We start from the raw sequence: 14,296 nt of genomic DNA on the forward strand, positions 1-14,296 counted from the left end.
GTTTATAGCCTACTGCCATGTGCGCATTGCTGCGCTTATAATGTGAAGAATTAGCCTAAAAGTTTAACATTTTAAGCGAAAGTTCTTATCCGTTGTGTCAGCCACATTGCATCCTACAACTGTCCCAGGCTATGTTTGGAATATTCATTTCTCATACAGAACAGGTCGACTTTTTTACTATGGGGGATGGTAGATTAACATAGGCTAGTGCTTTTGCTGTTCGTTAGACCTAGTCATCTTGTTGGCTGACAAAAAGTAAATGTGGACAGTCCTTCCAATATCTTCAATATGCACCTCGGAATTGGATAAGGACGCAAGCAGTTGCGTCCCAGGAAGTGTCTGTCTTCACTTGTAGCCTGTGAGAAAGACACGTGATGTATTAAAAATCAAAACATATAGCCTAACCTTTGTAGAACAACTAAAGTTGAGAGTGCGTGCCGACACAGAGATGACCTGCTATATGGAAGGGAAAGAACCAGACCTCCTGTCATGGTGGCGGGATAACCACTCTCGTTTACCTTTATTGGCTCTGCTTGCCAAAAAGTAGATGTGCATGTGTGCTACCAGCACTGTCAGAGAGGTTGTTCAACACGGCAGGGAACGTAGTTAGCTCTCTCCGGTCTTCACTGAAACCCAACAAAGTAAACATGCTGGCGTTTCTTAAAATCGGAACCTTATAGCCTATGATAGTGGACTGAAACAATAACCATTATAGGCAACAGGCATCTAAAACTTTGTGTGCAGTATTATAATTTTCCCTTGGTTTTATTTATATAATTAGAAGTGTCTTATTTATTCCTCACCTGTGCTTTTGCTTTACATGTATTACTATTTCAGTGTTTTTAATTATTTTCTTACATTTATAACAAACCCTTTTAAACAAAAAAAATGAAAATACAAAAATGTCTATATATGTAGCCTACAGCCACCATTTGTCACAATGCTGATGTCACCATGCTGATGTCACCATGCTGCTTTTTGTTATCTCAAGAAAGAAAAATTGTGTGTATCCTAAATTATAAACAGCTTAATCATTATATAAATGGTGGTGGTGGTGTTTAGCCTGCCCAGCTGATATTGGCCATTTTAAATCAAAACTAATTTCACACATAATAGGCATATACACTAAGACAAGACATTTTTTCCCCTTTTTTACATTATCAATAGAGTGGAATCATGCAGCCCGTGTTTGTTTAATTTCATAAGACATTAAGGTTTGTATCATTCACAACTCAAGTTGCCAAATACCTCAAACATATAACCTGTTTCAAATAATCACCTATTAAGCTGAACACAAAATAACCACTCCATGTGTGTATGAGCTAAAATGCCCTGCCTAAAATCAATAACGGATTTATTGTAATGGTGTACAGGCAATTAAATGGCCCAAGGATGTGTGGTATATGGTCAATATACCACGGCAAAGGACTGTTCTTATGCACGACGCGACACGGAGTGCCTGGATACTGCCCTTAGCCATGGTATATTGGCCATAAATCACAAACCACCAAGGTGCTTTATTGCTATTATAAACCGATTACCAACGTAATTAGAGTAGTAAAAATACATGTTTTGTCATACCCGTGGTATACCACGGCTGTCAGTCAATCAGTATTCAGACTACGAACCAACCTGTTTATAATACACTCATAAAATGTAGATGTTCCAAAGGCACTCATCAGCAGCTTGCACGTGTGGAACCCCTTTGTGTTAATTAAACCCTCCCCCTTACCTCAGTGACCTCCATTAGAAACACATTTGAGAGTTGCTTTCTATGACAGTCTCCAGTCTTTGGATGTGTAAGCTACAATCGAAATCTTGAAAGTTTTGATAATCTGTAGTCCTTTCCAATACAATCAACACATGAATTCCAGTTGAAGGGCACTTCATCCAAGAGTAGTGCTGCCAATCTTAACCACATACTATTTTTCAATAAAGCATCAAAGTTCAGTTAGAAAATGACAGCCAAGTCTACCTGAAAAACATCCCCACTCACTAGGAACTCCAGCAGTAAAGACAGCTTTTAGCCCATTACTGTGCACAGCGGTTAACAGTCAATCGCGACAGCTAGAGAGGATGTGTAAGGGATTGCCAGCGAGGTGAAACTATTTCCCACAACCAAAAACATGTGCAACAACAAACCATTACAGCAAAAGAACCAGCAATAGAAAGACAAAAAACATGCTCTCCTTCTCTTCCATCCGTGATTTAAGGGACTTACCAGACTCATGTTTCAATGGGATGACTTGCGGTATGAGTGTTGGGAGTCAGGAGTGGTGTTTGAGGCAAGTGGCAATGCCCTCATCTACGGCGACACTGTGGGGCTCTGAATCGCAACACCCTATATAAAAAAACAAGAATGAGCAGAGCCCTCTCCCTGTGACCACGTGATGCGCTAATCGGAACTGTATCTCCCAGCCTGGCACTAACCTCTCTCTTATGATTGTGCCGTGTTAGAATAAACAAGACTCTGCATTTATTCTTGCTCTGAGGACAAACCAACAGCACCTGAAAGGGCAAGCCGTGTTTGAATGGTCCTCAAACAATACCTTGCATTCACCTCCCTCATTTTAACTTTGGTACGTGTCAATATTGACCAAGGTACTTTAGACCCTAAATCTCTGTCGAGAGGCCTTGGAGTGGGATGGGGCTTGATGTCCTTTGGGTGGTGGATCATTCTTGAAACACATGGGAAACTGTTGAGTGTGAAAAATCCAGCAGCGTTGCAGTTCTTGACAAACTTGTGCACCTGGCACCAACTACCATACCCCATCAAAGGCACAAATCTTTTGCCTTGCCCATTCACCCTCAATTGCACACATACACAATCCACTTCTCAATTGTGACAAGGCTTAAAAATCCCTCTTTAAACCGGTCTCCTCCCCTTCATCTACACTGATTGAAATGGATTTAACAAGTGACATCAATAAGGGACAGACTGACCAGGTGAATGCTGTGTCACGGAAAGAGCAGGTGTTCATGTTTTGTACACTCGGGGTATATACACTATACTGTGTATATACACAGTGGGATCTGAAATTGACACCGTGATAAAGACGAGAAATGACTAAAAAAATAAATACTTCAAATACTGAGCTACATTGCATGTAAAAAAAGGGAAATTATATTACACTGAACAAAAATATACACAAACTGTAATATGTTGGTCCCATGTGCTGAAATAAAAGATACCAGAAATTTTCCATACGCACAAAAAGATGATCTCAAATTTAGTGCACAAATGTATTTATATCCCTGTTAGTGAGCATTTCTTCTTTGCCAAGAGAATATATCCACCTGACAGGTGTGGCATTTCAAGAAGCTGATTAAACAGCATGATCATTACACAGATGCACCTTGTGCTGGGGACAATAAAAGGAAACTCTAAAATGTGCAGTTTTGTTACACAACACCACAGATGTCTCAAGTTGAGGGAAAAGCAATTGGTAGGCTGAGTGCAGAAATGTCCATCAGAGCTGTTGCCAGAGAATTTCATGTTCATTTCTCTACCATAAGCCACCTCCAACATCGTTTTAGAGGATTTGTCAGTACATCCAACAGGCCTCAATACCGCAGACCACATGTATGGTGTGATGTGGGCGAGCGATTTGCTCATGTCAACATTGGTGGCGGTAGGATTATGGTATGGGCAGGAATAAGCTACAGACAATGAACATAATTGCATTTTATCGATGGCAATTTGAATGTAAAGAGATACTATGACGAGATCCTGAGGCCCATCGCATATCTGTATTCCCAGTCATGTGAAATTCATAGATCAGGGCCTAATTAATTTATTTAAATTGACTGATTTCCTTATATGAACTTTAACTCTATAAAATCTTTGAAATTGTTGCATTTCACATTTATATATTTCTGTTCAGTATAATACAATTGCTCAGAGAAAGAGATTTTGTCTCACAAGTAATACATGTTTTTCTTTAAAAAGGGAGGGGTCAAAATGATTGACACCCCTAAATATTTTTATAAATAAAGTCGTCAAAAGTTTAGTATTTGGTCCCACATTTATAGCATGTAATGACACTAGGGCTGTGGCGGTCATGCAAATAACTTCTGGGGTCACGGTAATTGACCGTTAATTGACAAAGGGGTTCCACACATGCAAGCTCCTGATGCGTACCTTTGAAACATCTACATTTACAAATCTAATAAATACATTTAATAGCCTATACACCATCACAATGTAACCATTATTTTAGGCAGGTCTTTCCTATAAAACATAATAATAAAATGTATTTCAGAAGAACAGAATAACATAATCTGAGTCAGCCTATGTATGTTACTGATCTGACTATGCGCCATGCCAATGGCAGCAGGTTAGTAATTTAACAGACAAGGTACGCTTATAATTCCAGTGCTATTACTTTATTCTATATGATTTTACACAAACAATATAATTGAACGCTGAAAGAAATTGAAAGGATATTTTACCCAAATGACTGATGAGCTAGTGCGAACACGGATCCGTTATTCTGTGTCCAGTATAAAAAGTGATCATGTCAAATAAGTGCTAACGCTTGATTTATAGTCATTTGGAAACTTTAGTTGTGAATGATAAAAACCTTAGAATGTCTTATTAAATCAAAACATACAGTGCCTTTCGGAAAGGATTCAGACCCATTGACTTTCCACTTTGTTATGTTACAGCCCTATTCTAAATAAGGTATGTTTTTTGCAAAGATGTTGCAGTCCACTATCATAGGCTATAGCACTGGCCAACGTTAGGCTTTAAGGTTCCTGATTAAGAAGCACCAGCATGTTTAATTTGTCGGGCTTCAGTGAAGACCGGAGAGAGGTAACTATGTTCCCTGTCGTGCTGAACACCCTCTCTTGAAACAGTGCTGGTAGCACACAAGCAGAGCCAATAAAGGTAAACGAGAGAGTGGTTATATCCCGCCACCATGACAGGGGGTCAGCAGATGTGTCTGGTTCCTTCTCTGCCATATAGCTGATCATATCGGTGTCGGCACACTATCAAGGGTACCGGGGTTTGCTTTCAGGTCCCGTTTCTTCTTTAAGAAGCTCACCATTCTTCTCGCATATTCGGAAAATGTCTTCATCCAGATTTATTAGCTGATCTCTCACATTTGACTTGAATCCAAAATGATTCCAAATGGCTGCCGTTGTGTTTGGCTTAAAAAAATTAAAAAAACATATCCATGACCATGTTTTAGAAACAGTTTTTACCTGTTTTTGACCAACTGTATCTGATGGGATCGCTCCGATCTTCTGCTCTTTTCTGTCCATATGGGAAGACATGGTTCAGGTAGCCTAGTGGTTAGAGCGTTGGGTCAGTAACCGAAAGGTTGCTGGATTGAATCACCAAGCTGACAAGGTAAAAATCTGTCATTCTGCCCCTGAACAAGGCAATTAACCCATGTTCCCCGTAGGCCACCATTGTAAATAAGAATTTGTTCTTAGCTGACTTTCCTAGTTAAATAACGGTTTAATAAAATACAAATTCAGGGCCAGATTTTTCTAAAATGCTGGTTTCGGCTATTGTTACCTCTGCAGATTATTAAATTAAATCATGAAGTGTTTGATTTTCGATTACATTTGCATTTATATCAGAGTGATTAGAAGGACCATTAGTGACTTAATGGCTGTTAGCAAGTGCAGATTTGGAGTAGCCTAATTATCGTGAATCAACAGTCACCTGGAATTTAACTGCGGTTATGACTCGTGACTGCCGGAGTGGCGGTAATATGATCACCGTAACAGCCCTAGATGCTACAAGCTTGTTGGATGCATTTGCAGTTTGTTTTGGTTGTTTCAAATTATATTGTGCCCAATAGAAATTAATGGTAAATAATGTTTTCATTTTGGCATCACTTTTATTGTAAATAAGAATATAATATATTTCTAAACACGTCTACATTAATGTGGATACTACCATGCTTACGGATAATCCTGAATGAATAATGAAAGTTACAGAAGGTCAAAGATCATACCCCCAAGACATGCCAGGGCGGCAGGGTGGTTAGAGCGTTAGATGAGTAACCGAAAGGTTGCAAGTTCAAATCCCCGTGCTGACAAGGTACAAATCTGGCGTTCTGCCCCTGAACAGGCAGTTAACCCACTGTTCCTAGGCCGTAATTGAAAATAAGAATTTGTTCTTAACTGACTTGCCTAGTTTAAAAAAAGGTAAAAAAAAAAAAAAAAAATGTCAACCCCTGTTATTGGTAACGGGGGAGTGGTTAGCATGTCTTGGTTTCTTTGACCCTCTTAACTTTCTCACTCACATTTTCTTTTTACAGAAACATTCTCTCAGCCTTGTACTGTGGGAGGAGAGAACATGCACCATATAGGTCATTGAATCAGCAAATGGGGTTTTTCCACAACTTGTAATAACGTAGATTGGATATAACACTTGAATGTCCTGAAATGGTACTTGATTGAGGTGTTATTTTGTCCACAACTAGATTGGATATAACACCTGAATGTCCTGAAATGGTACTCAGTTATTAGTTACACCACAACGCCTCAACCAAGTGCTATTGTTCTGGGGTTAAACATTGGACATGTTCAGACCGCAATGGATTGTTAGAGGACAATGGCACACAATGGTTGTGTGGCTTTGGAAGACTTAAAAGCGTAAAATTAAAGTGCATTGGCCTCTGGCTCTGCACCCAGCAAGAACTGTATCTCATGAGTCATTGCATTTGAAGGTACTGAGTGATCAGATAGGAGATGAGCTGGGGAGATGTGAACATGCAGTGTGCTCTGCCTTTGTCTTATCATTGCTTAGACGGGGGGCAGGGTGAAGCGGAGGCTTTGTAGAACACTTTGAAGGTCAAAGTGGAGGTCACTTGGATCGCAGAGTGACCTCCACAATGCCCTGAAGTGAGGTTGGTGATACGATTCTGTAGGCTGTCGAAACGTTGGTAATTACATTTTTGTATCTGAGCTCCTAGAGTGTGCGGCTCTCTTTTATTTTAAAGATTTCTACTCCGCTAGCCAGCACCTCGCCTAAATAGGTGTGCGTTTATTTTTCTTCTAAACTATTCTGTAGGTACCATGAACACTCATAGTTGTCATACTGAAGCTTTACCCTGGTCGTACTGATGGTTTGGGGAAGCCTGCTCAGGACCTTCTTAGGAACCAGGTAGGTAGACAAAACTTATCAAAATAAACATCACACACAAGAAGAGAAATCAAATCTGCCGTGTGGAAAGTGAAGAGAGATACAGAGGAGGCTTTCTAATATCTAATTAGAGTTCCCCAATACAGTAAACCAGATAAGATTAGGCAAACTGAAATATTAATCTCAGTAATGCAATAACCTCTGTCTGCTTAACGTATACTAGGTTTGTTACAAGCAAAGTGAGTGTAGTGAGTACTCAGCTAGTCACTTCCACAGAGGCTGTAGAGAGGATTAGAGGAGCCGAGAGGTGGCTGAAATCCCACACAGTCAGCAACACTCAGAGCAGAAGGACAGGTTAACAGTGGCGGATATAGAGTAGTAAGTGATCATGTAATACTCCGTTGAGTCACTGCATTCCTGCAGCAGCAGGCCAGACGAGGAGATCTCATGTCCATCTGTTGGAGAGGTCTTTGAAGGTAATGCCTTGTGTGTAAATATGACCACAGTCTCTTTCTCCCCAGTGGTACCATCCGGGTAAACAGGCCAATGTACGTCAAAGTTGCTTCCATTCACTTTTGAGGTCTGATTAAAGTGCCCACCAAATAATATTTTCAACCACTGACCTTGATTCTTAGTTGTTGACATGTAGTGAAACGTGAGGAAGTAAGCTTGACAAAATCGAGGGTGGCCATGCTTTTAAACGTTATTGAGGGGTAGACCAGCAATGCTAAAGCTTTCTTTCCCACACTGATTAAGTGACAGTGGAGTGGAGCTAGTCCTAGTGCGAGTCGGATGTCATCCGGACATGCACCCGCCTCTGTGGAAGATCTTTGTCCATGCAGCCCATGAACTATCAAGGAACTTCAGTCTTTATAAACAAATAAATAAAGCGCCTTTGATATTCTTCATGTAATAAAAAGCGCTATATAAATATATTATTATTAATGTGATATCCCTTGCATGATGATAGCCAGTGACATTGGATACTGTCATACTGTGACTTAGGAGGAAGGGGGTTGGGGTGCGGGGACTCTTAATTCTAATCCCTTTACGAAGGACAAACAAAAGAGGCTGGCGATTTGTCATGCCAGACGCCTTCCTCTAAAGTTATTCTCTAATGGGGTCACTTCTAGGGGAGGTGTTACTCACAACATGCTGATTGTATAAATCCTCTCACACCACAGCTGTGTCCCAAACAGCACCCTATTCCCTGCACAGTAGCGCACTACATAGAGAATAAGGTGCCATTAAGGACGCATGCCTTGCCACTTTTAGCTGTCCAACACTATTCACACATGGCTCTGGCAGCCATTAGCTAGGAGTTTTACAAGACACTGACTGACCACATTCCCCTGCCGAGATATCTAGCGTGCTCCATCTGTTGACAGTCGAGGGGCAACTATCAGCAAATCACTGATTAAGACAACAAATGAGAAGAAATGTTGTCCTCCATTCACATACTCACAAACAGTCAATGGGCTGTTGACAAAATAACAAGACCGTCGCAGACGCCTTTGGAATTGGACAGTGCAACAAATATTTATTATTATTATTATTATTATTATTATTATTAGTTGTCACAACAAATCTTTGCAAAGTTCAAGTTTCACTTTCAAAATTCAAATTTCAAATTCATTCAGTTTCGAACCCCATTGTGTTCACTTTTACTACAAGTCTACTATCTATCTACTATATTTTTTATTCAGCCTTTAAAACCAATATAGTGCACGTGGTATGTAGACATAGAACAGGAAAAGTCTCTTCATGTCCACACACAGAGGCACTTCTAAAGGAAATCAATGCCCATGTGACTCTTTATGCTGCTGTATGTTACCCTGTGTTCAAACTCATAACTCACCTTTGCTGCTGTGTAAAGAAACTCCATCAAAGTCCAATCTCGTTTCTCACGCGGCATTATCTCTCGCGACCGTATTTTTTTGCTTGATAAGTAAAAATAACTACCGCACACAGTAATCACATTTTCAACCTCTGTCTACGGTCTCTTTTGGTTGCCTCCAGTCACATGACAAAAAGGGCAGTATCTAGCGGCAGGAAGAGGACATCAACCCCAGTTTCACAACGTTGACTGACCCTTCCAAAATCCAAATAGGATTATCTAAACTATCCTTAAACACACACACACACTCTCTCTTCCCTCATGCATACAAGCATGTACACTCATCATTTGAACGGTGAATTATTAACTCAGAAGAGCAAGGAAGCAAGGAAAATTACGAATGACAGCTTCACCTCCAGTCAAATAGTTAAATTGACAAAAGACATGTCAGTTTGCTATCAGCTTCGTGCAGATGTACAAGAAAGAAAACAACATCTGCAGCCATGAAGTTGTAAACACATCAATTGGATAGCAGCTTAGCTATGTATTGACAACCGTCTGAATTCTCCGTAAGAGATTATAAAGACGCTTCATTGACTGCCAGCCTTGTAACAGAGTTATATTGAACTGATTGAACTGACTAATGGGCTGAATCTGATTACCAGCAGACTCTATTCAAATCACAGCCCTCAAAGCCGTCCATCAACAAACCATCTGTCCTTGGACAGGAAAAGGTTTAGAGAGCCCAGATTTACCAAGGTTAAATAAGGTCGGTGTAATGTCACAAAACAGCAGACTTGTCACACTAACCAGACATACGGTAGATAAATCTGTAGGCCATAATTAGCCATTGCCGCCACTGGGATACCCGTCCATATCACAGAGTACATACAACTTACTATATGTTCATGGTTTGCATTGCACCTCTGCAACTCCGAACATGTGAAGCAGGGACATTACAATTCAACTACAGAACTACCTCTACATTATAACACGGAGGTATTCAGGACATGAGCGTCCTTTCACTCTTAGTTGTTTATTTCTTGGAGAGTCCACCTACTAAGAGGCAGTAGGCCAGTCCTGCGGGGGGTTGTCTAGTGCCACAGCCACATGATTGTGTAACATGGGATAGGAAGCAGCTGACTGAATTTTTTTTTGCATAGCTCAGGGAAAGCAGGCATTTCCTGAAGTGGTGGAGCAGTGAGTGACGTTCTAGTATCTACCGCTCTTGCACTGTGTGTGGTGGTGCATGTGTTTGAGTCTACTGTACGTGTGCATGCATGCATGCTTAAGAGGGTTGTGGGAGAATGTTTGTGTGGGTCACAAATGGATGCTCGGCCATAGACGATGCTCATATCATTTTTGTTTGTTGTGTAAAGGTTAAAGATCTGCTATAAACTCTGTATCCAATCTCAATTAATAATTTAGAATAATGTAGAAACCATAAAGAGGACGTGTATTTATTCCTCATTGATTGCCCAGAAAACATTTTTTCTTTCTTTGATTGACCCTCACAGCCTCTCTCAACACTACCCAAAGCAACTTACTCATCTTCTTCAGATTGTTATTTTGAGAGGACCCCAGGATGCTTTTAGCACCGAGCTTCTAAAAGTACTGATGCCAATATTTTAAGTTGGAGTGCCCATTCTGCCCCACATTACAAACCGGGCACTGGAAAGGCCTGGAAATACAACAAGATATTTTGGTCCTAGTACAGTGTCATTTCTAAATAGACGCTGGCTTAAGAAAAGTGGAAGGAAATTGCTTGGCTTGGTGTAACCTTTGACATACTTGATTCCCCAAGCCAATCTCCACCCCATAAGGTCGTATAAGGGCAGCAGTCACTTCTCAAATGGGGCCCAAGGGAAATGGTTTGAAAAACGTTTCATGTTTCAATGTTTCAATGTTTCAAAATCCCTAAACCAGCATGGAGTCAGGGGATTTAATCCCAGTGAGGGCATGGATTTGTATATACCCTGCTCTGAGAGGAACGGCACAAACCAAAAAACACACTCCCATTCCAAAACAGTGAACTGGAGAGGCTGACGAAGCAGAACTCTAGCATAAAGAGAATGTGTGTCACGTGTACAAAGAAACAAGGACGTTTGGCAATCAGAGATCAGATGAATGCCTTTCTCGCAGAGGACCACTGCAGTTTTATGAAAATATTCAATTAGCATAAACTAACACAATATATAGTCAGGAGCAATAATATATCAATGTACAGTACCAGTCAAACGTTAGGACACACTCATTCAAGAGTTTCTTTATTTTAACTATTTTCTACATTGCAGAATAATAGTGAACACATCAAAACGATGAAATAATACATATGGAATCATGTAGGAACCAAAAAAAGTGTTAAGACAAATGCCAAGAGTGTGCAAAGCTGTCATCAAGGCAAAGGGTGGCTACTTTGAAGAATCTACATTTTTGATTTGATTAACCCTTTTTATGGTTACTCATGATTCCATATGTGTTATTTCAGTGTCTTCACTATTATTCTACAATGTAGAAAATAGTACAAATAAAGAAAAACCCTTGAATGCGTAGGAGTGTCCAAACGTTTGACTGGTACTGTATGTTGACACGCAATTTCTTACTGATGTCAAGGACTGTCAAATCACAAGTCTCTTTGATGACTGTGTTTGTTTGCATTGTGTGGAAAATGTTTGTTAGGATGACCTGACTTACTGAACATGTATCACAGTGTGAATGAATGGACTTACAATGTGGATGACTGATGCCAAGGCATCTGTGACATTGCTGGGTTCATTGGGGTTGCTCATGGCTCCTCTCCTCTGTGGAATGGGTGCTGGTGCTGTGGCTGTCTGGATATCTAACAGGTTTAGGGAACGGTGTGGCTTCAGCCCTTCTCTTTCTCACTCGGACTCAGATAGCTTTTGGGCAGCATAACCTGGGAAAGACAGAAAGATGTAAGTGCATCTTAAAACAAACCTTTAAATATATTCATATACATTTTTTTAAAAGAGTTATTTAGCAGACGCTGTTATCCAGAGCAACTTGGGTTAGTGCCTTCATCTGAAGATAGCTGGGTGAGACAACTACATGTCAGTCATAGTAAGTACATTTTTCTTCAATAAATATGCTGTCAGCAAAGTCAGTGCAAAACTCAGAGTCATCTTGTTTTTACACAGCACAATAAAACTACTCTAACAAAACACAAAGGTCATGACAGCTTCCTTGTTTGGTTAGGAATATGATCATTCATCTTTGATTCCTGCCTAAAGGCTGGAGGTTGTCAGCACAAGCTCAGACTTAGACACAGGGCCCCTAACCATGATTAGTCACGTGTCTTGTTACTGTGTCCCTGTCAGAGAGGACTCCAGTTCTACTGTAATTCCTCACCACCCCCAAGGTCATTACAACCACTGTCTGATAAGGGCCAGATAAGGGCTTGCTACTGTTGAGAAGAGGCTGTGATAAGTGATGGCGCGTGACTGGGGCCACGCGCACTACCCCTGCAGGAGGACCCATACCTGCAGGTCAGGAGCCTTTGGGTACAGTAGAGACAGACAGGAAGCAAGGACAGACAGGGCTGGTGGTGGTGCAGCACCAAGAGGTGTAACATCAAAGTCTGGTATGATCATTGTACTGCATAATATACATTTCTGATGAGTTTTTGTACCCATTTCAAGATAACTGGCAGCCAACATTAAACTAACTGATTGTGAGGAATCAGATGCTGGTGCATGCTATATAACCTACTCTGAATAATGTTTCCTAATCTATTCCTGTCGAAGAGAACATCAACAGAAAGCTTGACCCTTTTCAATCCCTTTGATATTCCAGGTGGTCAATGGTTTCAGCTTACAGAGAGCTTGGCGCGAGTCAAACATTGGCTCTGTGTGTCTGTTGAAGGAGATGCGCCGTTTCATTCAGACAGCTATAGCAGAGGAGATCTGTACGACCCAAATGGAACTCTATTTTGTTTATAGCGCACTACTTTTGACTAAGACCTATAGAGCTCTGGTCAAAAGTAGTGCACTGCAACAGGGTGGCCGTTCACATTGGGCCATTCTAGACTCACCGTTAGAAACACTGTCTGTTCTGTCAAAGGCAGCCTAGTTTTCCTGGCAATCACTATCAAAGTGCTTCACTGAAGCCAGGGCATAATCATATCAATGACCTTGTTTGCAAGAAAATGTCCTTAAGAGGTAGCCTGGCTCATAACTTAGTACAGTCAACTATATAGAGATTAGGCCATGACGCGTGCTGTTCTTTGGAGGTTGTGGGCTGTAGAGAGAACGCTTTGTTCAAAAATGTTAATTCTCCCAATCATAAGTGGAGTTCAAGAGGGACAAGGAAAGGGAGTGACATTAGGGGCCGTATGCATCAAGCGTCTCAGAGTAGGACAGCGGACTTCGGATCAGTTTTGCCATTGATATCACAATGAACAGATTGCATGAACAGGGGGGACCGGTCTAATCTTAGATCAACACTACTCCAAGACGCTTGATACATAAAAGGCACAGGAAAATTACTAATTCCATGTACCAGAGATCTTAAATGATCAACAAGTCAATTGCACTGAGACAAGATATCTCAATGACACGTGACACACACACCTCACAGTTGTAATTAGGAGACATGAGAAAATTTACTGTCAAACTGCACAATAAGAACCAAAAACTGTTTTGCTGCGCTTAAAATAGGACTTTCTCAGTAAAACTAGACCCCTGCTGACTAAGGAAAGGGGAGTGATCAACGGTGGGATAAAGTTAGAATTACAGTACATTGGGTTCCTAACCACACAACCATGGGAAACGGCTTATGCACTCCAGGGCAAGACTGTAATAACATCCATTATCATAACAATATGAACACAGTAATAATAGAAATAATACAAAGCCAAAAAAAAAATGAAATTACAGCAATCACAATGAAAGGAAATCAATGCAGAGCCAAATTGCCCAGTGGATTTATCCAGCCATGTCATAACTTTTTCAGGGCTCTGATATTTTCAGCCTGCAATCAATCAGCCTTCCAGACTTTGGAATATGGGACATTTATCATCCTAAGATTGAAAGGAGATGACTGTGGACTACAGGAAAAGGAGGACTGAGCCTGCCTCCATTCTCATCGACGGGGCTGTAGTGGAGCAGGTTGAGTGAGAGTTTCAAGTTCCTTGGTGTCCACGTCACCAACAAACAAACATGGTCCAAGCACACCAAGAAAACCTGTTCCCCCTCGGGAGACTGAAAAGATTTGGCATGTGTCCTCAAAAGGTGGGTGCACCCTGCATCCTGACTGGTTGCGTCACTGCCTGGTATGGTGACTGCTTGGCCTCCTACCGCAAGAAACTACAGAGGGTAGTGCGTACTGCCTAGTAC

The 14,296-nt window shown here is 40.9% G+C and overlaps 1 protein-coding gene across 8 annotated transcripts in view; it reads right to left on the bottom strand.

The window, feature by feature from the left end:
- The window catches only part of LOC124039757 (anion exchange protein 2-like), an 82,053-nt gene that overhangs the window by 23,494 nt on the left and 44,263 nt on the right, over positions 1–14,296 (bottom strand). For 5 of the 8 annotated variants that reach the window (XM_046356084.1, XM_046356083.1, XM_046356085.1 and 2 more), the window contains one exon: positions 11,672–11,859. In XM_046356084.1, coding sequence (XP_046212040.1) covers positions 11,672–11,731 — 60 coding nt within the window. In that variant the 5' untranslated portion in view covers positions 11,732–11,859. Of the gene's footprint in view, positions 1–2,221; positions 2,342–8,963; positions 9,124–11,671; positions 11,860–14,296 lie in introns of those variants that run through there. The other 3 variants (XM_046356088.1, XM_046356089.1, XM_046356087.1) reach the window with 3 other exon arrangements.

Source organism: Oncorhynchus gorbuscha, linkage group LG07, assembly GCF_021184085.1.
Source record: "Oncorhynchus gorbuscha isolate QuinsamMale2020 ecotype Even-year linkage group LG07, OgorEven_v1.0, whole genome shotgun sequence".
NCBI lineage: Eukaryota > Metazoa > Chordata > Actinopteri > Salmoniformes > Salmonidae > Oncorhynchus > Oncorhynchus gorbuscha.